Raw genomic sequence first — 24,798 nt, 5'->3', positions numbered from 1 at the left:
AGGTGTCAAACTTCACAGATGGATGCGGATCCTTACCCGAAAAATAAATAAATCACTGAGAAATGATTTGAGAACTTGAAAAATGAAATGGAAATACAAAGGCACCAGTGAGATTGGATGCTTTTAGTGTCACCTGTCGCAGCTCCTCCAGCACCAAGGTAAAGACCCAGAAGTAGAGCATTATCTCGGGAGCCCCAGGGCCAAAGGGTGGCGCCGGGCGGAAGTCCAGCAGGAGCACGTAGGTGAAGAGGAAGAGGAAGGCGAAGTACATGATGACATTTCCGAGGAACACGGTGACAGGAGCGCTCCAGAAGCGACGCCAGCGGCGGAGTAGGAAACGCCACCAGACAGAGGCACAGCTCTGAGCTGCTGGACCTCCAGGTGAAGCGTCCCTAGAAAACAAAGAGTGGAGGAGATGCTAAAGCACTTGTTGTAATCTTTTTACACCAAAACATAATTAAAACAGTATATAATGAGATGGGATATATCCTGGCTTCTTCATCCCCCCAGTCACCATTTGTATATTAATTGCTCACCCTGTGTTATAGTGAGCTTCGTGAAGAAAACTTTTGTTTTTCTAGAATTTCTCCAGTGAACAAAGAATCCAAAAACTGACACAACTTCTTGGTGAATTGAAATCATAGGGGTCCAAGTTGAACAAAAGCAAAACTATATAAAAACATCCATTCAAAACACATTTAATAACAGTGCTTCAAAATAGGTGTCAAACTACTATAGTGTCAGTCCCACTCAACACAGGGTGAGTAATTAACATACAAATGGTCACATGGGGGTTAAGTATTTCTTTAACTTGTTACATGGGTGAAACATGCTGCAAGACAAATTCAGACTGGGGACAATAAAGTCGACATAAAAATGCACATCAGTGTGGTGCATCTGACTTTTATGATGTAGCTGCATTTAGGCTGAGGTCAAGTACACCTTTACTGTCAGTATACAATGCAAAGTCATTCATGCTACGCATTTCAGAAAGAAAAATGAGAATAAGAATAATAAATAACATCTAAAATAATGATTAACAAATATTATTTTCAGATTATTTTGATTATTATTGCATTGTAAACTCACAAGGGGTCATCGTCGTCAGTTAACAGCAAAGCCTTTTCTGTATCCAGACTGTCCAGCTCCACAAACTGCTCACGGCCATTCCGATGATCAAGTTCTTCATCACTGAGAGACACATACAGGAGTGTGAGTGCATGCAACAAAACAATGTACAGTAGAACCACATGGCTGGGACAGCGTAAGATCGATCACCTGAACTTTATGAGGTTGGTCCAGATGAGTGGCGGACAGAAGAAAGACACCACGAGTTTGGAGATGGCTGTGTCTGTCGTCATCGCCCCCCACCAAATTTTTGTGAGGAGAGCCTGCAGTGAGAGTTTAAAGGTTAAAATCAAACGGTTTTCACAAAAGGGACAAAGTGACCTAACATCTGAAGGAAATTCACCACAAGAGGGCCTCACAGGCCTTGGAATTTTTCTGCCTGACAGTCTTATGACTAAAGCCATGGAAACATCATACAGGAAGTCACCCCAGCTGGTTGAAAGAATAAAAAAAAAACCCTCCCTTTCTGTCTTCACAGATGTCTAGCTGCAGTTTGATGAGTCACTTGCATGCAAGGACACCTGATGCTTAATCATGGGTTGGTCCATCTTCTGTACAAGGCCAGTCAAATCCACATTCTCTCGAAGTGTTGCACATGTGCTGATTTATAACAAACAGCTTCCCATTTATGAAGGTTGTATTTTTCCAACTGTGTGCTTTAAATAAAGTATTACTCATAATAGTTTTCTGCCTTCTAACTTTCCCTGCTGACTCTGAATACCAATGATGACTTTACAATTACAGGGACGTCTATTTCGGTAAAATTGCGAATTGAATTAAGTTCACTGACCAGCAAAATGATATGACTTTGATACAAGTATGTAAAGGTTTTTAATAACTGCAGGGCAACATTTCAACACAGAAGGCAGCAATATGAACTACATATCACTTCTCATCAAATACACAATGCTTTTAAATAGGCAAATGATAGTTGGGTGTTAACACCTGAAAGAATCAGTTACACTGGAGCCAAATGAGCACATGGATGTGCCTCCTTGTTACCTGCACTCCATCGTGGGCAAAGAAGGATTTGGCATCTGCCTCAGTGGCCAAGTTAAGGACCGTAGATTTGCTCCAGCAGTGTGTTCTCCTCACTAACAAAGCATAAGCCCGGTCCTCACTGTTGGAGTAACACTCTCCAAAGACATCTGCAGCAGAAAGAACAGTGGGTGCACAGAGTCAGCCACACAGCTATATCTGAGGAATTTGCACATTTCGATTCATAGGGTCTGTTTGTGTTGTTTGAGGTAAGTGAGTACACCCCTTGCTATGTTTGACCTTTATTTTTTTCTGATCACATCAGCTGTTGTCACTGAAAGCTTTACGCACTCACCAAGGGCAAACTGCTCATACTTCGCCTCCTTCATACTACGTGCAGACTCAGCCTCAGATTCCAGTCGTGCCATCTCTTTCAGAATCTTACAACCCGCCAGCGCTGCCGCAACCGCCTCAGGGCCCTGAAGGATTAAAAGAAAGCTGGATCCAAGAAATGGGTCTGAGAGAGGGATCTGAGAAATCTAGTTTAGAATTTTAGAGAGCTGCTGCTTTTTGCATCTAAATGTGGTGTGCATCAGTCTGCAATAGATACATCTAAACCTGCAAGTCCACTGTTTTTCACGGCTCCCAGTCTGATTGTTTTTGACCATGTAACACTTCACACATGTGGTGAATAATTCAAGACTTAGATAAAAGCTAAGCACTCCTGTGTTGCTCACCTGATCATATTCGAAATTAAAGACATTTTTTACCCCGTGTTCATTAACAGCACTGATATGAACAAGCCTTTAACAGCATCAGAAAACATTAATATCTCAGATGTAGTTGTTATTATATCCCACCTACACCTGCCAGTCAGGTTGGCTATGATAGCAGGCTGTTTTGAATTTTGGTTGAGGGCTCGTCTCATCTTGGATATGACTAAAGTGGTGTTTTTTTCAGACCTGAGATAAATTTTCCCTTCCTTCCTCTAGGCTTCAATTTCAGTTCATTTCAGTGCACTATATGAAAAAAAATCAACTCTCAAACTTTGTTGAAAAGAGGTAATTCATCACAGTAAACATCATGTCTACATTTACTTGTGATTTGCTTGAAAGTGCAGATTGATCTGAAAAATATGCATCTCCATCTCTGCTTGTTGAATTTAATAACATACTGAAATGAATGGAAACCACTGACTGTGTGGACCTGTGGGTATTTTTTATGTTTTGATAAATTAAGGGAGCTCGATATGACATTCAGAGCATCAATATAGCAGCAAACAACTATTTGATGTATGGAGAAATAGTGGATTACCTAATGGAGTCATACAGGAATAAGTCTAAAACTCAGAAATGATCATTTTTGCATTCTTGGTTCCCTCATCTTAAAGTCCAGGGTTTTTTTAATTGATTTTTGGTTAGGTGCCAGAAATAAAGGCTGTGGTTAACACAAGCTTGAGAGACTTTCACCTTTTGTTCTACAACATAAGCATACATCCAATCCCACCCCTGAATTTTCAGCTAAATAAGACTACAGAATGTCATCACGCCAAACACACATGGGCCTGTAGCGTAGCCTAATGTTAGCTTTTTACTTTTGGTGATTGCAGTTGGGCAAAAATAATCAAACAGGTGGTGTTCATTTGTGAAGATTATCTTGCTGAACACAACATTTCAGTATCATACGCTTTTTTTCTGCAAAAAGCCAAAATCCAATGGTAAAATCCTGTTGGCTTTTTGATGAAGGAACCAGGGCGACGCCAGCTTCTGCATCGGCATACAAATGCAGCACTGCATGGCGTCCTGAGCAGAGAATGAAGTCACACGTTCTCTGTGCTCCAGCTGCACGTGCATGTCAGTGCATTTGAGTCCCAGTGTGTGTACCCCACTGACTCAACCCAGTCTCACTCCGAAGTCATCGAAATCCGGCACTTTGTCGGTGACATCTGGCGTCAGACAACAACAACAACAGCCGTCTTGTCACATCAGCACATACGCAGCCAGTCCTTGTTTTTGTTTAATGGCACCTGGCGGCATCAGGGGGAAACGCGGCAGGACAACAACAAAAATTAAGGCAGCGGTAGTCTGAGTAAGGTGGGCAGGAGGCCTGATGGATGGGTCAAACAACCACTGACTTTCACCCAGGAGGCAGGTGTTCACTTCCCGTAGGATTAGCAGGTTGAGATTTGCAAACCTTGACCGCTAGTTGCCACCTTATCCTACACACTGGTATTTCAAAAGGAGCAGGTCAACTTATAAGCGTTGAACTGTTTCTTACCAATGTTTTTACATCAGATAGATTCCTTCTCAGTCGCACATGCATGAGGATAGAAGAAACAGAATATTTATGGGAACACTTCTTATCTTGTATATTTTGCAAAATATTTAATAATCTGTTGTTTCTAAAACTGCGAAAACAGTGAGTGATCCTGACCCAGGGAGCCCACTGGTTGTTCTGGTTGTTACTAGTTTTGATGTTAGATTGTGGTTACTGTACTTAGTGTCGCTGTAATTTAAAGCATTCTCTGGCACAAGAATTTCCTTTGGGATAAATAAAGGTCTATTGAATTGAGTTGAACTGAATTGGAACACAAGTCTTAAGTTGGTCCCTTCTGGTAAGAGATTGACATTGTCTGTTATTAGTACATTACGTTTATTGTAATTTATTGCCATCTTTGCTAAATCAACAGGTAATATAAACCTTTACTTTGTAGAAGAAGCATTTAAGGACTAACATAAAGTGCTAATGAAGAGCAACATCATTAAACAGAGCTCTCCATTTGAAGCTACACTCAGTGTTGTGGATCTCAACCCTCTTTATTCAAATGATCAACATTTGTATACATCACACTGTATAATGTTGAGTTCATTCATATGTACATATTTAATTCAAAGATATTTTGCTAGCATAAGCCAGCCTGCAAGGATAATTGTGACGAGGCCTTCAACGTGAGAGATACTTCAAACAATCAAATTATGAATGCAGATATCCCAGCCAGAGTGTGAGTGGTGAAGAGATTTGCAGTGTGGGATGTACACACACACACACACACACACACACACACACAGAATGCAATTACCATAATTTCAGATAATGTTTGAAATAAGACGCAGAAAAGGAGCACATGAGGGTGACCGCTTGCGAGATTACAATAATTGGTTCCCTTAGTTCGGGGAAGGGCAATAAAGAAATGAAAGGTGTCTTGAAAAGACGTCGAAAACAAAGAGCAATTATCACTGATTGGTGTCTGTTAAACTATTCATAAAGCACCAATCCCATGTCAGGGTGTATTTCTCATTAACTTCATCAGGACTTTAGAGGCACCACCTCCCAGCTCCTTGAATATACTGCCCCGTGAAACAGCATGACCTTCATTTGAATAATGTTCTTGGAGATAAGATAGCTTTTTAGTTCACCTGAGTTCTTGATGAATACGCCGTTTGCTGGGCTCTTTTATCTGGTGACATTTTCATATGGCAGGACTGACCTGCACCTGCACCGTGCTGGCCCACATCACTCTTGTTCATACTGAATCCAGAATACAAACTAGCACAGTATAATTCAGCTCACTTCAGTTGGGTTTAAATAGTTGTTGCCAATGCCAGGCACATTTAGACTTTCATTGACTGAACCGCACACAGAGTTGAGATTGTACGAGCTGGAGCTGAATTGACTAAAGTAGCTGACAAGACTGACCATAGCCCAGAAGTAGTTAGCCATCTGCTGTCGGTTCTGAAGGACAGCCCAGAGGAAAAGATCCCTCCAAGGATGTTCGCAGCGCTCCTCTAACTCGGCCAGGTTCTTCTGGCTGTGGAACAGTCGACCCTTCGCTGGCTTCTCCTGGAGCACACACACAGTATTAAATATGTATCACAAACAGAGGAGCTGCACAGACTTTACAGGAGCAAGCAATTATTACCTGAGTCATACAATCAATTGCACAGTCTATGGTCATTATTGCAAAAAATCTATAAGCACTGTACAACAGATGCGCCTTTTTTTCCTGGTGATTTGATCGAGCTATTTTTATAAGGGTGTCTAGACTTCATTTTTTGTACATGCTCTAAGATTTCTTGTTTTTTGCCTCTAACTTAAAGGTCCAGCGTGTAGGATTTAGGGTAATACACTGGCAGAAATAGAACATAATATAATATGTAGTTTTTCTTTAGTGAATAATGACCTGAAAAAAAGAATCAACGTGTTTTCGTTACCTTAGAATCAGACATTTATATCTACATTGGGAGCAGAGTCTACAAAAGTCTGCTATGATTCTACAGTAGTCCAGAATGGACAAACCAAACACTAACTCTAAACAGGGCCATTTGCTTTAACATCGGCCACCGCAGTTACCAGCCTCTCTGTGGCGAGCTGAACAGTAAGGGAAACACTGATTTTTAACACAAAACTGCTTTATTTGGTGTTTTTAACAGTTTAAAATACAAAGTTAATTTGTTTTGGGGAGGAAGAGACCTCTGTGGATAATTAAGCTCCAAGTAAAAACCATAGACTGTAAAAGTAATGGATGAAGCTACCGTGACGTCACCCACTGATTTGTGGACTCCTGTTTTGAAGCCTCAAGTTTGGTATTTCAGCCCTCCCAACTTTTTTTTGTGGAGCCTGAATTGAGGCGAGAGGCTGAGTGAAAGCCAAGAACACTACTGGCCTGTCACTCAAAGCGGCCCACCCTGCATAATTTTAAGAATAGAATAGAAAGTCACTTTATTTGTGCCCACAGGAAAATTCTGGTATCCAGCAGCTCATCTAGAGATCTAACATAACAATTACAAGCAAATAAATATGCATAAATAAGATAAGTTAAAAACAAAGGATAGGAGCAGTATAACAAAAGCCCACTTAAGATGTGATAGGTGGGAGTGGGGGGCTGGGGGATGGGGGGTTTAGAGGAGTTAAAAAGCCTAAAGGCTGTAGGCACAAAAGATCTCCTGAACCTCCCAGTCCTGCAGCGCTGTGAGACGAGTCGCTCACCGCAGCTGCTACTCTGTCCAGCCAGGATGTTGTGGACGTCGGGGTCTATTGGGATTGTCTGGCTTCTGGAGCCAGCCTCAAGTGGCCGTTCAAAGAACTGCAGATTTTGGCAGTTTGGAATTGACTTTATTTTTCAGCACTGGGGGTAAAAAATACCCTGAAATTTTGGATCTTAAGTCATCAGAGAAAAAAGGTGATCACACATTAGCAGGTGTTGGGCTAGCAGCCCATCTGCGACGAGCCAAACAGCGTCAGAGAAAGACTGATTTGTAACACAAAACTGCTTTATTCAGTGTTTTTACCGGTTTTAATCACCTGGTACGTTTGTTTTGGAGAGAAAGAGACCTCCATGAATAATTTGTCCCCCAGTAAAAACCTCCTAAACAAAGAACACTTGAGGATCCTAACTGGGAGTTCACGCTTGCCACACAGAAGTTTTTAGCTGGCTGCAATCTGCAATCCTCACACTAGATGCCACTAAATCCTACACACTGCTCCTTTAAAGCAATATATTTTTAAATGTAGGTAAAGTAGACTCTGATTTATGGGATGATGAATCTGATAAAGTGTCTATTAATAAGAAATATGCTTGATATTTTGAAGTATGGCTTTGCACAACAGTTTTACTTTTTTCTATGTACTTTGTTGTTAAATGTCAGTTGTTTTTGGATGCTTGCCTGGGCAGTTAGGATCCTTAACCACACCTGCCATCAGAGCTTGTCAGCCTATTGGTGTGCATGATGTATAACTGTGGTTGTAGGTTTTCCAGTTTTCAAACATTCTGACCTATTGAAAATCCCAGTAGGATCCAGATGTTATCCTTATTCAACCTTTGGGGCAATAAGTAATTGTGCAGGTGTTACCTTTCTTCATTGATGCTGTTTTCTGATAGCCTTGCATCTACGTGATGTGTGTGTAATTACTCTCCTTCAGCTCATTATCACAAACAGATTCCTTTCTCTGCTGAGGAGGTTATTTTCGTCTGTCGGCAGCAGAGATGGAGATTTTGGGAGGGACGCAGGGGACACATCTCCCTCAAAATGTGCATTTGTCACCCTCCCACAAAACATAAAAGTAGCAGAGGACTTTTATTTTGATGAAATCAAGTCATTGCCACCCAAAATTGATGCAGAAGTGGCAAAAATGTGCGCATAAACGGCCACCAAAATGCAGGAAATTATGTGGGGGAGAACGCCACAGCCCCCATTCACATGTCCCTCTCCAGTGCTGAAATGTAACCTGATATGTTGATAATTCAAAAGTGTATGAAACACTCTGAACAGACAGACCTTCAGCCAAGAAACAGCTAGAATTTCTTCCATGAGATTATCACCTTTTTTAGCTGCACAGCATGATTCACTACAAACAGCATATAAAGCAGTAATCAATTGCAAGTTCTGAGGGTGTAACAGCAGGTTCGCTGTGCGATGATCCATCTCTTCCTTCTCGCAATTAGGGTGAAATTGAAGTTCCCTGCCCCAGTGGTTCACAACTTGGGATCACAACCTTTTTTGTGGGTCACTGAGGGGTTGCGTGTTAACTAACAGGATAGAAAACAGGGTACCTACATAGTTCCGATACACAAATCTTATCAGTTTTCCCTGGGATTATCTAAAAGTTGTGACGGCTTTATTGGTTAGATTTTATGTTTCACTCCTGGAGGTGCAGGAGGAGGTCGCCATTAAAGATTTACCATTTTACAGGCAGTGAGTTTACCATGGAGTCTGTGTATTGCCTATTTCATTGCATCTTTCAGGCCTTTAACAGTTTCAAATGAAACAGTCTGAGAGGGTGCGAAGGGGAAATCAGTCTCTGCTCACAACTTCCAGACAAATACAAACTGTGGGCTCACAAATAGACATTGCTTCATTTCAAGGTGTCACAGGCAGAAAAGGATGAGAGCCTCTGAAAGGATTTCTTATTTAGTGTAGTATATATGTCTGACTGGAACTCTTGAGACAGACTATATCACTCACTGTGGGAATCTTTTGGTAAAAGCCTTTGCAGGAGTCATGGAGAAAGTCTTTCAGCACTTTGGCGACCTCGTAGAGGGTGAAGCGAGGTTTCCGATCCCCTTGATCAGGCGGGTGGTGCCCAGGTGGACCAGGTGTCCTGGCAGCTCCGAGCAGAAGCTGCTTCTCCTCATACTTTTTGAGGAGCAGGTTGTGTAGTAGGCTTTTCTCCGACACAGACCAGTAGAGCTCCTGTAGACGACCGTAGGTAAGGAACTCACCCAGGTTCACGCCGTTGTCCACAAAGAGGCGCACAAAGTCAGGTTTGTCATTGATCAGTGCATCCATCATCACCTCTTCAAGGTCGCATGCCTGTAAAGATCATGTGTCTTAGTTACAATGACTTATAAAGCAGGTATCATCTCTTCTTCCTGTGAAAAGGTTATTGTCAATGTCAGGTTCATGTCTCCTTCATGATAATGTACAGTGGCTTGCCACTGAGTCCCTTTGATGTTAATTGAATACATATGTAAATAAGATTAATAATGAAAGACATGCTCATGCAAAATGGATTTTTAGCCCGATAGCTGCATGGCTCCAGGAGTGAAATCTAGTCAGTTGTTTGGCTGATAACTTCATCGGTCCACAGTTTGATTCAGACTAAAATGTCTCAAAAACTGATGGATGGGTTGCCAGTTTTGTGAAGACATTCATGATCTCAAAGGGAGGAATTTTTGTGACTTTGGTGATCCCTAGATTTTCCCTCTGGCACAACCATCAGGTTGACATTTGTGGTTTTCAACGTCAACTGTTGGATATGTGTCAGAGCTATAGGTGGCAACTTATTTAAAATAACTTTTGTCCTATTTGCTGAAACTATCACTACCTCCACACAGTAGTACATGATACAGATCATGGAAAAAGTCAGGGTCCTCCTCCGCCTCATAGTGCTTTTAAAGGCATTTGCAAGAATCCATCCTGGCTGAAGGAAAACAATCAGTCAGAGCCAAGGAGTCTTTAACGCAATTGTCAATCATGCCAATCACTGCCCGTGAACTTTGGTCAAAATGTCAAACAAGGCAGTGCAGATGAAATATGAAACAAGACTTTGTAACTGCATTGCTTTTTTCTCGTCTCAGATGTTTTCAGGAAAAGGAGCTGTAAAAGGAGAATTTTTTTTTCTCTGGCTGGTGGCTGGTGCTCCGTTTTGGCTTGACTGTTTTTAACATGGCAGCTGAGTCACACACTCTCATTTTACAGCTAAACAGTACACTAAAATATATATAAAATATACATATAAAATATGTAAAATGAGAAAGTGTGTGATTCAGCCTCCATGTTAAAATCAGTCGAGCCAAAACTGTCATAAATCAGTTCAGGAAGGACCCAAATGTAGAGTAACAGGCAGGTTGGAGTTTTAACAAAAAGTGAGCTTTAATGCAGTTACTCCAAATGAAAGAAGAACAAAAACTAAACTGAAAACCAACCGGGAAAAACTATGAACTCAGGTAAAAAAATACAAACACAAGACACCAGGCAGGAAAAGGAGCAGGGAACAACACCAAGATCACAAGGATGAGCACAGGACTAATGCAGGACAAACAACAAAGGGAAACACACAAGTATATATACACAGAAAACTAATCACAAGAATGAGACACAGCTGGAGTAGGAGGGCACGGGCAAAAGGAGGGAAATGGAGATTGACTTACAGACTAATACAGAACAGGTGTGATGGGAAGACTGTGGAAACAGGGAAGGACTAACCAGACAGGTGTGACAGAAAATAAGCGGGAAAACACACAACGACAGGAAGTAGAACCAGACATGACACATGAGGAGAGAATCTACAAAATAAAACAGGAAACAGATTAAACATGAATGAATGACATAAGTGGGAGTGGGAACCAGAGTATCACCAGTTCAAGTTCCTGTCCGGACCAAATATGGAGTGTGAACTGATAGCTGCAGAGGTGCTATTTTGCCTCCTGGACACTGCCAGGGTGCCCTTGAGCAAGACACTGAACCCTCAACTGCTCAGGGTGCCTGACCACAGGCAGCCCCCTCACTCTGACATCTCTCCCTTCAATGCAATGTCCTGTTGTGCATGTGTGTATATTTCGGGTCTGTGTGTATGACAAGAGTGAAAAATGGAATGTCCCCTTGGGGATTAATTAGGTATATCTTCTTCTTCTTGACTGCTAACTGACTTTACAGTTTAAACCACACTGAATATGAGACAAATTGTAATGCCAGAATGTGACAAACCTCTCATCACATTACTATTCATCTCACCTTCCACTCCACATCTCCATTAAAGATGTCACTCTTGGCAATATCCACCCTGTTCCAGGCCACAGCCAGCTTCAGCTCATCCAGGAAGTCCTGAGCTTCCTGACTTTGGCTCTTACAAGCTGATCACACACACACACACACACACACACACACACACAAATGCACACACAGTGTAAAAGATGACAACTTATGAAGTGCTATAAATGTCAAGGCTCTCTCTCTGTACATCTGTCAAGGCACACAACCCCCCTGTATTTGTGCAGCCTTAGAAAATTGCATGTTTCCTGATAACAGTATCTCTCAATGGATATTTTACCTTTGACTAGAGCTTTGAGGATGACGGTATCCAGCTCAGAGCTCTCCTGTTCAGGGTCGTGGACAGTAAGGAGATGCCCATGGTCAAGTATCTTCTGGATCTGTTTGGCAGTTGTCAGTTTTCATTAACACCTCATTTGATTGAAGTGATGTGCATTTTTTGCATTGTTTTCTAAAATTACAATCCCTTCCCTGTTTATGTCAGCTTGAAAAAACATTCCATTATGAGTATATTTCCCTCCTTCCCTCCTTCATACCCTTAATTAGGTCATCACATACAAATTTTGAAGATAAGGATGAAAATCCCACATTAGCTTCCCTCCCAATCTTCCCCAGTGTGCCCCATATTTCTGGCAACGTTTTAGTCTTGTGATGTGCATAACCGTGTATGTGCCTGCCTCCATGCTGTGCACATCTCTCTCACCAGCTTGACCCAGTTACTGATGTCTGTGCTGTGGTGGGCATTTGGAAAGGTGTCCAGCAGCAGCTCATGAACGCTGTCCATATCCCAGCAGCCCCTATTCATCAGCGTGACGAGGATGTCGGCCACGCCTCCCGAGCCTGCCAGGATCAGCCATGGTGTCGAATTGCCAATGCCTTTGTACATCCTCTGCAAGTGGGAACACAGTGTTCAGACTTGCAGGCAAACTCAAAAACACACTCGTTTTCGTTAAATAACTTCTCAACTAAACAGAGAATTATATTGATCGGTGTTAGCTGTTCTCCATAATCTCGGTTGTGGCTCTATTTATGCAAATGCATTGGTGGCTTTGAAAGGCTTTCTAGCCAAAGAGATTAGTTTTGTGGAAACAGAAAGAATTTGTTTCTCAGTCTGGCTTTGGCTCTCGACTTCAGGAGGTGGCACAACCAAAATTTGATTTGGAGCCTAATGCTCAAGCCTAAGCTGCTGTTCAAAGTCATATTGTGCACATTCATATGTAGCTCTCAAAAGGTCTCTTCGCGGTCATGTCTTTTAAGTTCTTGAGTGACTAACACAGCACAATGAAATGAAACTTACCTTTAAGATCCTAGGCTCCCCATGGACCAAGAGACACAGAACAGGGATCTCAAAACTGCCTGCGCCTGCAAGCACCAAAAAATACTCTCATAATAACATCTCTTGCAGCTCAGGGTGTCTTGAATTATTACCACTCTGGTATAACATCCCACTATTGTGTGAAGGGTGCACAGGCTTCTCTTGTCAACTGAAAAACAGCCACAGTTTGACCAAAGTACACGTAGTGAATATTATCTCCACAGATTCCTTTTCTCTCCAACTTGTGAACAGTTAAAGCAAAGAGTGAAGTTCCCAATTGTTAAATTTGAATAATTTTAAAGTATTTAAATGTAGTAATTTGTATGTTTTTTCTTATTTCCTGCTCATGTCACAGCTCTTCATATTTATGCTGTGGCCCCTGAGATGGCCTGAACACAAGGTTGGATACCAACATATTAAAGGGACACTTTGTCTATTTTCAACTGGATCTGTGTCACCAAGTTTTGGGGAGTGTGTGCAGATGAATGGTGTGAAGATGCCACCTGTGCCGCCAGCTCTTGGAGCTCTCCCGCCACCATAGAACAAGTGCATAGAAGACTTCTGCCGGCTGAGCTAGTTAATTTCCGGTTTAGTAATCCGTTAACTTGCCCCTGTTATTAGACCGAACAGATCAAATTCATGCTTGCGAGGGCTGTGAAGCTTGAAAAAAATGTATCCACCGATTTATAGACTATGGGGAAAAATCTTTAAAGGAGAACTATTATGCTTTTCCTCTTTTCTGACCTATAAATGTTGTTACAATGTTGCATACTCGTGTTAAATTATGCCAACGCGTCAAATAATGAGGTTTGTGCATTTGGAAGTAAGTCCTGCGAGCTGTTTTGGATGGCTCTGCACGCTGTGTTTTACAGTCTTTTTTTAAAACAGTGTAGTCCGTGTGACGTTAATGCGTGCCAGACTTAGTTATATGGGCATGCCCAGGTATGCCGGCAGCGCTCGGCAGCCCTTCGGAAGTCCTTGGGAGTGTGACCAATCACACTCGGGGGCTCGGCGGGAGGCGAGGGCCGGGGGATGGAGTAAATTACACAGACCGTTTTCGTGGGATGCAGGAAATACAAAGATCTGCAAAGCTTTGTGTGCAGGTAATTGTGTGTAGCTGCTCTATAGGAGTCCAGAAATCAAATACAAAGGCCTGAAAATGAGTATAATAGGTCCTCTTTAAATGGCATGATGGACCCAGACATTGTTATCTCACGGTTTGCCACTATATCCAATAATTATCTAATGTTAGAGTTAGCGCTTGTTTGTTCAGGAGCTTTCATTACTGTTCTTTAAGCTGTGGCCTGCATTTTATGTAACGTCATTGTAATGGTGTCTTGTAAATTCATGAGGGCTGGGCACATTTAAGTGTGCATGACACATATAAAAATCCATCAGTCATTATGTGATCAGCTACAACACAGTCCCTGATTGGTTGCTTTCGTTGTCAGTGACAGTGCAGATCCCTGATTGGCCCCAATTGGATTTTAATTTTGAAAATGTTTGGGGTGGCACTGAGCCCAGACCAACACAGAGAGCAAAACAGAATGCTGAGCCCATGCCATCAGGATGGCCCCACCAGGCCATAAAGCTAGGGGACTGAGACACATTTCAAAAACAATGGTCAAAACCAAAGCACCAGAGGCTGAGATATCCTGACTTTCACTCATTGGTATAGGTTGAGTTCCAAAACATTTCCCATGCTGCAACATTACCAGGGATGCACCGAAGCCTGGTGCTGATCCTGGGGACCTGTGCGAAACACACCTGGACCTGGACACACACCAGTGACACAGACCTTGTCAAAAAAACTGACAAAGTATCCCTTTAGTAGGTGAGTACTGCACAATGTGCTAAGGTTTCCCAATGACAACTTTTCACAACAGTGGCCTTGGAAGACAATAAGAGGTAACTGCAAAGCAAGTTTTTGACTACTGTATGCCAGAGCAATGTTTGTGAGAGTAGGTCCCTGTTTTGTTTTGTATCTTACTCATGAGGATAGAGACAACGTGATATACATTCCTGATGTGCCTTTAAGCTGCTCCACTGACTTACAAAAAGGCAAAGTAATGTCCCTGCAAATGCAGAGAAGACGGCCGCAAGCTGGCACATATGGCAAAATTTATATTATATCCATAATTTACATTATTTAAAAAAAGCTGCCTTTACAAATGTTTCATGAGGAAGGAAATACACTAAACACATTTTCAGGCCTCAAGGATACACAGAATGTACTTGGTGGTGTAAACACAATTTTTGTTTGTTTACAAGAAAACTCAGCAGATTACCTTTGATTACAGAAATCTTGTAAAGTAGCACCAGTCATCTATCTCAGCTAAATTGTGGATTAAAAACAAAGAATACTAAAGGGACGAGAGCTGGAAAACACCTAATGCTTGCCAGTCTGCTCACTTGCTGTTCTTAAGAGGCAGTTTGTATTTCAGTCTTAAAAAATAAATATATTTTTTTTTACTTCCCTAGGGCAGTGAAGAGTCCATAGCACAGAATTTCAATTGCAGACGCACTGCAAAACACAGCCCTGCCTGAGCAGATGTGCATTTACTCAGTGACAGCACTTGTGTAAAAATTTAAGGCATATGATTTTATAGTCAGCCATATGAAAAGGATATAAAATATGAAGCAGGGCTTTTAAAAAAAAGCTAACAGTGTATGACGCAGCCACCTGTACTACGAACAGCTTGACAGTGAAATAATGCTTACATGCATCTATAATTTAACAACAATTTCTCTGAATGAGTGCTCCTACTTTTAATATTTAAGTACATTTTACTATTTATATTTTTTTAATTATAGGATTTTATATATGTACATGCAGGGCTTTAAAATTTAACTAAGTCATTTTAGATTCTGCTGTTAAGTAACCAATAACGTAACCTGACTCTAATGGAGCTGTATGTAGGATTTAATGGCATCTAGCAGTGAGGATTGAAGAATTGCAACCAGAGTAATCTTCTCCTGTTTGTCAAGAGTGAATTCCCCGTTGGGATTCCTTCAGCATTCATTGTTTAGAGGGTGTTTACTGAGAGCTAAATTATCCGCAGAGGTCTCTTCCTCTCAAAGACAAACAGACCAGGTGGTTATAACCAGTAAAAACACTGAATAAAGCAATTTCACATTAAAAATCAGTGTTTCTCCAACACATTCTGCTAGTTGCAGATGAGCTGCTAGCCTAGCAACTGCTAATGTGTGTTCACATTTTTTCTCTGATAACTTAAGATCCAGACATTCACAAGGTTTTTACCGGGAACTGAATTATCCGCAGAGGTATCTTCCTCTCCAAAAAAATGGACCTGCTGATTTAAAGTGGCAGAAAGACTTTAATGAATTTTAATAATAATACAGTTTCATGTTAAAAATCTGTGTTTTTACGGTGCTGAGGACGGGCTACTAACTTTGGTTAATGGTGTAAAAACACAAAACACAAATGGTGCAAGAGCTCTGGCTCTTGGGCCAGTGTTTGGTTTGTCTGCTCTGGGCTACTGTAGAAACATGGCGGTGCAATGTGGCAGGCTCTGTTGACAAGGACCTGCTCCCTGTGTAGATTTAAATGACTCATTTTAAGGTAACAAAAACGTAATGATTCTTATTTTCAGGTGATTATTCACCAAAGAAAACACGAAGAAGATTTATTAAATTCCATTTCTGCCGATGTATCCCCCTAAATCCTACACACTGGACCCAGCAGCAGTGATCTAAAGGGCTTTACCTCCATAACCAGTCCGTTGAAGGGAGATATGTTTAAGCAGCTTCACCCTCATTTCACTGGTGGCTCCTGGTCTGTTTGGATCCTCCTCCACCAGCACAAAGTGAGAGTGGTTGCTGTCCAGGGAATACACAGACCCATGAGGCATGTCCTGTGGCTTGTATGCTGCAGGCTCATCCGCCTTGAGAACATAAATAAAGGTATGCAAAAAGACAGGAGGACAGCATGAACGCATTGATGTGAAATGTGGAAGTCATTGCTCATAGATGCTGCGGCTGTTTTCTGTAGCTCTATATTGTATGTGCAGACACCTTGGCGTAGTGGCTGGTGAGCAGTGCCTCTCGGTTGTGGATCATGTTCCAGGGTGCAATGCCAATGGCCACGACACGGACTTTAGATGAGGTGCTGGCCAGCGAGTGATCCCTCACCGCCTGGCCCAAGTGCTTGGTGATGCCAAAACGCAGGCCGTTAGTCAAAATCCATGCACCTAGAGAACAGAGACGCAGTGTGAATGTGTGTGTCTGTATGGTATGGACAGATTTTTGTGCACTTGCAAGTGGGAAATGGGGGGAGCAGAAGCAAGTTTCCAGTATTTGCATGTATCAGACCAGAAAGTTGTGTTCTGGATTCATATAAACAGCTGTCATATTGGTTGTGATATTACATTAATAGCTTATATGCTTATAAAGCATTCTGTGTTAATCCTCCTTACAAGCACTGAGTCATCATTTTACTCATCATGCAATTCAAAAAAACATGTTCATGCATCTAAATAAAAGGCAGGATTTTGGATGTGTTTCTGGTGACTCTGCTGCCAGCCAATAGAGGGCAACAGAGAACCAATTCTCTATCACTGGCTGTTGATTGCAAAAAGCCAGGGCCAGTTTTAGCCCCTTGGTTACAACCTGTACTCTGCGCAGCCTTCACAAGTCCTTTTCTCAGAGTGTCCCTGAGCCAGGGCTTCATCTGAGCCACTTCATCTCCTCCCACCAGGGCCACAACCAGGTGTGGGGGAGCAAGGCCCCAGTCCTCTGTCAGCATCTGGTAAATCAGGACTGGGTCTGTGTTGCTGCGCACCCTCACAAACTGGATATAAAAAGACAAGTTGATATGTCATTATCCTGCAAACTTTTTCTGTGCTGTTATATAACCTTCAGTATTTGTTATTTTGAGTTGTTTTCACCTTTCCTCTTGTCTTAGTAGAGCCAATGAAGTCAATGTCGCCCACTCTTCCAGCGGCCCAGTGACTCTTCTCCTTCTTCATTCTGCTCGCCAGACCTCTGGCTACATTTTCCAGCGTCTCATCCACTGTGGAGCAGCAGGAACAGCCCAGCAGGACACTAAGAGAAACACACATTCACTGAATATGTGTACTGTATTTTACAGGCCTTTTCCACCAACACACAGTAGTGAAAAACAAACCACTGCTGTGGCCCGATCTCTGATCTACTGCTCACCTGGAACATCCCTCTCACTGTGTTCCTCATAAAAATGCACCAAGACTATTCTCTCTTCCCGCTCTCCCGTCGTGTAGCAAGCATTTAAATGAGACTCTGTGGAATCCCAGGCCATCTTCAAACACAGTCTTAAGACTCACCTCTTTCCTCTACAGCTTTTTAGTCTCCACTTGAAGAAAAAAAAACAAAGATGTAATCTGTCCTACGGTGCTTAAATTAACCTGCTGCAGTAAGTTGTAGTTTTGTCGGCCAAGGAGGTTACTGTGTTGTTCTGTTTGCTGGTTCAGGTGTTATTTAACAGACGGGTTTCAGAAGCTGCTCAAAAAAATTCTGCGAATTTGCAGGAAATGTTTTGGTAACTGGCATATGTGAATGATCCCCAAAGGTATGTTATGTGCCATATAATTTGTCTGATACATAATTAGACATAACTCATTAATCTGTGCTCTCACCGAAGTCAGTGTGATGTCACAAGATCGCCGCCATCTTTCTCTGTGTTCTGTGGTCTGTATACTGCTAAATCTTGACTGAGCTTCAGTGTTTCATTCTTTCTGGTTAATTTCACAACACTGAGTTACATTTTGATGGAAGAATATTGAAATCAGAATAGTGTTTGATTGTGTTGAAGCCCTGTCTGGTGATCTAAGGCAAGATATGAGAAAAAACTCACCCTGTTTAGCCTTGAATCATGTTGTAGGTTGTCTTATGATACCACACTACCTTCACGCTCGCTTAAGAAATGAGTAAAGTGACATTAAGAGTATGAGTAAAGTAATAATAATAATCATACATTTTATTTCTGGGCGCCTTTCATGACACTCAAGGTCGCCTTGCAGAGTAAAGTACAATAAAAATACAATAAAATACAAAGTACAAGATAATTCATCAATATCAGTTTAAAAAGCAAACAAAACAAATATAAACAAAACATCTGTTCAGGCTTACCCACGCAAAGAGAGAAGGAAAGCCTGGATTTAAAGTGTGGTAGTGAATCCATATTTCAGAGGTCAGGGTGGAGTGCATTCCAGAGCTGTACTTTAAACTGGCCAATCCTGGGCTAATAACGAGCTTGTCAGTCATACAGCCAGTCACCCAGCTGCTCTTTGGCATGTTGGCGTCTTGATGTCACAGAGAAAAGAATCTTAATTTGTTGCTTTTTTCAGCAGTTCTCTGCACTGCCACAAACAGTCCCAGAAGTGATCTTTCCCCCAAAGTTGACGTTGAGAATAGGTCACTATAACCCTCTACTTTTATCCTTGATTAAGCAAAGCCCTAGCTTTGTACAGTAACACAATGCATATTATGTTAAAGCATATCCAAATGCAGAGTTTTGGGGCTCTATGTGAAATACAGAGTGTATTAGTTGTCTGGACAAGGCCGACGGTTAGCAGCTAATGGTGCTAGCTCAATACAGACTTGCAACATTGCTCACAGAGTTAACATTGCTTATCAGGACGGACTGGAGGGTGGGCACTACACTTTCGTGATGATGCCGTCCCAATATCAGTGGTAACCAACACATTCTCACTCCGACCTCGTCACATATTGACATTTGGTCATGGACTTTCCACGTCCAGATACGATGTGAATGGTATCCTGGATGCGTTGGTTGTTGACGTACTGTGACGTTGTGTCAAGGTCTGCATGTTACATGCATTGTTGTCTTTGAAAATACACTTTCGTTTTCACAGAAAACATAGAGTCTCCATCAAAATAAAGGCACTGCATCTGCACAACACTGCAAACTGATGTTTTTTTTCCTCCAACAACTAACGCAAGGGGTTAGGTTTAGGAAGAAAGAACAGGGTTTGGCTTTAGAATCTTACGGGATGTGAACATTGCTCTCCCGCCCACTCTACTCGGACTTTCGCCGCCTTAACCGTTCTTGTTCCTCTGCGTTTCCTCCTGACGCCTCCGAGTGTCGTTAAACTACAGCTTTTTTCGTCAGTGTCTGATGCCGCAAGTCACTGCCCAAGCGCCAGATTTTGACAACCTCGGAGTAAGACTGGGTCGTGATGACCGCTGTGTGAGTGCAGTGCAAAGTGGCCATGATGAGCTAACCAGTGCGATACACTCATGCACTAACATGCACATACACTAGACCAGCCAAACCACAGAGGGAATATGACTTCATTCTCTGCTCAGGGCCCCAATACTCCACTCTATCCTTACATAGCTAATGTTGTTTTGCTGCTATATTAACGGTCTGAATGTCACAGGCCTACAGACCTTTAAAATTCTATACACTTGTTCTATCATTGAAAATAACTAATTCAGATTGATTTTGATGAGGTAATATGCTCTGTGGTTTGGCTGCTTTGTCCATAATCTGCCGTATCAAGAATGCAGCACTTTGCTCTCAGTATTGAACAGAAAGCATTCTCCTCTACAGCCAGAGAATTATGACCAGCTCTCATGAATAATTTAAATAGAAAACTATACTTAGAGTTAGTTAAGACTTCTCAGTCCAGTACAAATGTTTGCCTCCTGTAGCACCTCTTCCACTCATGGAGCCTGCTGAATGCAAGTCTGATCTGATTGCTTGCAAATGATCCAGTGGTGAATTCTTTGTTGTGAATACTGAACAGCAGTGTAATTTGTTTCAGATAAGAGCTTCAGACAACTGTCCTGAATGTACTGGACTTCCTGTGGAGGAAAGAGGCGCCCTGTATCTGTCTGTGTTGTCTTTGACCTCTACAAACACACCTGTGCTCCTCGGACCACTCCAGTACGTCCCCGCATCGCAGACACCGTGTCTGTGGCTGCAGCGTCCCCTGCAAACAAATGAACACACACATTATGTCCATTTTCCTCTAAATCCATTGTGACTCACTCACCACTCTGCTCAGAGGGGAAGGCTCTTAGAAGTACTTGTGGTCAATGCAAAGTTGGCAGAATTTTCATCCTCGCTTCATATGCAAAGTGCTTCCTGCATGACGTTTGAACTAGAAACACACAAAACACTCACTCATATACATGAAACCAAGAAAACTGGGCCACAGTGCTGCGGGCACCCACCAGCATCTCTCAACATAAAACCCCTCTGATACTATGTCTGATGCGAATGATGTATTTACGTTTTATTAAGCGGTGTGGAATGTGCATTTGACATTATGAGTTGGTTTATACATAGTTACTGTTGTGCAATGAAAACAGCCACAGTCTATTTATCTCTCAATGGATATTTTCATAGAAATAAATGACACCGAGTTCAGGAAGGAAAGTCATTCATTATTGATAAGATTATCCATTTGCCTGAGTAAACACAGACTTTTATCAGCCAGCCTTATTTGCGTGGGCCGTTGGTGGAAGATGATTAGAACAAAAATGCAGCACAAGCGCATATTTCTTTCATGGAAAGCCTCTGTGTGTACCTTGAATTAAGGAAAGGGTTTTAATAGAATCGTGGTGCAATGGTTAACACACAGACTGAGAGTCAATTTGTGTTTAGCCATCTGTTTTAATGTAAGCGAGCAGCTTGTTGTGGAGGCCTTTATTTGACTACAGGTTCTGGATCTGGGAGGGAAAAGACGATTGGTTATGCAAACAGGGCGATTTGTATGCAAAGGTACGGACACAGGCAGCCTTGCACACACACAAACACACACGCTTTACATCTTGCTTGAAGTCTGGCATAATGAACTTCCCTTTTCTCAAGCTGAGGAGATGATGATCTGGGATGTTTTGATCTATTTCTGTAGATTAGCAGACAGCAAACACACAGCTACAGTATGCCTGTAAAACTGTAGGCCCTTTTTAGACACATGTAGAGACCTCCTTTGAATTCAAAAACACGTATTCATGAGATAAGAGCAATATGTTTCACGATCAATATTTGGTTTTGAATCTGAATTTTACATCACCCACAAATATTGTCAGGGGGGGAGAAAATTGATCTTTTGCTTAAAGTGAAGGCAAAGTGAGGCAAATTAATTTATGTTGCCAATTTCATACCCGAAGGCAACACAAACTACTTAACACCTTACACAGGTAAAAGCACAAGGAACAAATGATTTAAAAAAAATACAAAAGCAAGCATGCGAAGAAAGCACAAAAACAATACAGTAAAAGCAAACACAGAAGGACACAACAAGTAAAACAAACAAAACAAACATCAGAACAAACAATCAAAAGCACGCACAATAAAAGCAATAAAACAAACTAATGCATGAATTTTAAATTCAAAACAAAATGAATTAAAAGCAGTGGTAAACATGGAGGTCTTTTGCTTGGATTTGAAAGTAGTCCGCATTGTTTTAAGTCTTTGCTCCTCTGGCAATTTGTTCCACATTTGAGCACAGAAACTAAAAGCAGCTTCACCATGTTTGGCTCTGACTCTGGGAGCAGCCAGTAATCCAGAATCAGCCAACCTGAGAGGTCTGCTAGGTTCATACTGGGTCAGGAGGGCTGATCTGAAATATCTTAGAGCTAAACCAGTCAGTTATTTATAGGCAAGCAATAGAATTTTGCCATCAACCAAGAGAGGTTAGACATTGCTGCATTTTGATATAGGTATGCAGATGGGTGACATACGGATTGCTTGCTTGGGTTTAGGGATGTAAGAACTGGTCTGAAGGTAAGAAAACATTCAGAATTGAGCACAATTAATCTTTAAAGGAATAGTTAGACAGTAGACAGTACACTACATACAGTAGATGTCAGTCGGCAGGCTGGAGTACGACACGGAAGCTAAGCAATATAATCCTGTGGATGGGAGTCAGCAGCTAAAAATATTTTAACAACCTAAAAAAAAAGTTCCACCTTATAAAAAAAAAACATATTGCTTGAAGTTTCTGACATATTTAGAGTATTTTTACCACTTTCCCTCTCCTTCTGACAGCCTGTTCCGACGGGGAAGCTGTTAACGGTTTTGGGTCACCATCTATGCTTTCGTCAAAGCCGTCCAATAATAGATTGTGTATAAAAGTGTGACACTACATGCCAGGATGTCAGTGAAAAATGCTCATGTTCTTTGTTCAAATCATATTGTAAATACCACTGAAATCTGTAACGCTGTGCATTATGAAAATTGCGCTACAATTGCGAAATTGTGGAAAATTTAACAACAAAACATGACAAGAATTCACTAAATAAAAGCTAGCAAATAAAGTCAATTATGAATATGACCAGCTAGTGTTTTGGTTCCAACTAGTAAGGAACTTTGAATCGACTAGTCGACTAAGCGCGCACATCCCCATTTGGGTCAGAGGAGAAATGTATTAAAATATGTGTCTACATGTGTTACACCTGTGCAGAAATACTGTATACGTGAGCACTTCTCTTCAGGTGAGGCAAAGACCAAACCAACAACTTCTGCTTTACCTTCAAGTCAAACTCTTCAGCTGTGTAATAACACCCCCCCAGTTGTGAAATTCTCCATTATACAACACATAAATCATTGAATGTATTGCTTTTTCACCTTTGACGTACAATGAAGACGTGAACCTGTGTATTATTAATTAACAGACACACTGCGTCAGTGGTGTAGTGGAAACTAAAGGTAGGTATACAGAGTATATCCAACACCACCCATCAGCCAAAAAGCCAATGGAATATATAAGAGTATACCCACTTCCTCCTCTGTAACCTACCCATCTATTTAACTACCACATTACTGCTTTACGTAAAAACATTGGTCATCCTGCACATTACATTTTCTAATTTACCAGAATTAATGTAGACGACCAATGCAATGATGAACAGAAAAACATGCAGCTGCTACACTCCCCATACTCACCAGTGGAGTGCCTTGTCTCTCCTGCATGGCTCAAACAAAAGTTCCTCTCCTCTAGCTGAACCACACCTGAGGGCTTTTCCTTCACAGCCCGCAGGTGAACTACCTGGGCTATCAAAGGTGGGGCTCTCCCTCTGGCCAACCCCTGGCATGACTGTGCACCACTGCTTTGCATGTTGGTCAGCCAGCCGCTGCAAATTGATCCCATCCGCACCATGTACACCTGCTGCCCTAATGAAACACTTAAACACTTTATTGTTAGAGCGGACAACTTTGTGTTCATTTTCTGCATATTTGTTTGGCACGTTCGCGAACAGCCACAGAATTACAAGTCGAAATTTCAAAATAGCACAGCAGAAAATAGACTCACATAAAAAGTGTAATTTCTCCTATGAGCTTCAGCATTGATTCTCACTCTGTCAATGTGGCAGCTCTGCAATATTTAATACAAGCTGAATGGAGACAAATGTGTAATATATATCAAAATAACTGTCAGATGAATTCCAGATTAGTATTGTGCTCTATCATAATGTGTTGGTTTAAGTGGCTCTATGTAAAGCTGAAATTCCTCTCTCAGCCGTCACAATAAAACAGAGAATACGAGAGGCGGTAGTTTATTAGGGTTTCGGCTCAATATGCCGACCATGTATTCACACTATTTGCATTTCTGCCGTTAAAGGGCCCTGTGAAGGTGTGAATTTAGTCAGCGGTGGCTTAAAGCTTGGAGAAGGGGGCTTGAAGGTCAACAGACTGTTCAGCAAAATGAAGGTGGGGAAAAATGAACGCCCCCTCCCTCACAACACCATTAAAGTGCTCTGGTGCAAGGCCCATAACCTTCAACGTCTCCAGTGGGGCTGCTCAGTCGCCAGCAAATCGTGAACATGAATGTGTTCAAAGGGATACTTAAACCCCAAAATGATTTCTTGTACATCAGTTACTCACCCTGTGTTATGTTGAATTCATGAGGGAAACTTTGTTTTTCTTTTTTTTTTGGTTTTCTTCCCCCAATGAACAAAAAAATCAAAAAATGGAGGAAGTTCTTGAGGAACTGAAGTCATAGGTGGTCTATCTATCAAACTGTGCTGTCCATGCAGCAGAAAGACACAAATACTTTCAGAATTGGTCCTACATGACCAGAGAAAACAGAGATAAAGGGCTGTTGCATTTGCTTTTGCTCAAGAGGTAGAGAAAAA

At 41.7% G+C, this 24,798-nt stretch overlaps 1 protein-coding gene across 5 annotated transcripts in view; it reads right to left on the bottom strand.

Annotated features, from left to right (window-relative positions):
• trpm5 (transient receptor potential cation channel, subfamily M, member 5) overlaps positions 1-23,702 on the bottom strand; it is a 32,562-nt gene extending 8,860 nt beyond the window's left edge. For 2 of the 5 annotated variants that reach the window (XM_049594733.1, XM_049594742.1), the window contains exons 1-17: positions 23,609-23,702; positions 20,578-20,645; positions 17,598-17,754; positions 17,320-17,500; positions 16,726-16,901; positions 16,418-16,595; positions 12,673-12,737; positions 12,079-12,264; positions 11,656-11,755; positions 11,340-11,458; positions 9,069-9,416; positions 5,803-5,946; positions 2,462-2,585; positions 2,131-2,276; positions 1,279-1,391; positions 1,090-1,191; positions 134-392 (exon numbers count right to left, since the gene is read on the bottom strand). In XM_049594733.1, coding sequence (XP_049450690.1) covers positions 134-392; positions 1,090-1,191; positions 1,279-1,391; positions 2,131-2,276; positions 2,462-2,585; positions 5,803-5,946; positions 9,069-9,416; positions 11,340-11,458; positions 11,656-11,755; positions 12,079-12,264; positions 12,673-12,737; positions 16,418-16,595; positions 16,726-16,901; positions 17,320-17,500; positions 17,598-17,754; positions 20,578-20,645; positions 23,609-23,635 — 2,493 coding nt within the window. In that variant the 5' untranslated portion in view covers positions 23,636-23,702. Of the gene's footprint in view, positions 1-133; positions 393-1,089; positions 1,192-1,278; positions 1,392-2,130; positions 2,277-2,461; positions 2,586-5,802; positions 5,947-9,068; positions 9,417-11,339; positions 11,459-11,655; positions 11,756-12,078; positions 12,265-12,672; positions 12,738-16,417; positions 16,596-16,725; positions 16,902-17,319; positions 17,501-17,597; positions 17,755-18,541; positions 20,646-23,608 lie in introns of all 5 variants that reach the window. The other 3 variants (XM_049594751.1, XM_049594758.1, XM_049594766.1) reach the window with 3 other exon arrangements.
• Positions 23,703-24,798: the final 1,096 nt, after the last annotated feature.

The sequence above is a fragment of the Epinephelus fuscoguttatus genome, linkage group LG2 (assembly GCF_011397635.1).
Source record: "Epinephelus fuscoguttatus linkage group LG2, E.fuscoguttatus.final_Chr_v1".
NCBI lineage: Eukaryota > Metazoa > Chordata > Actinopteri > Perciformes > Serranidae > Epinephelus > Epinephelus fuscoguttatus.
This window is presented reverse-complemented; position numbering and strand designations above follow the sequence as displayed.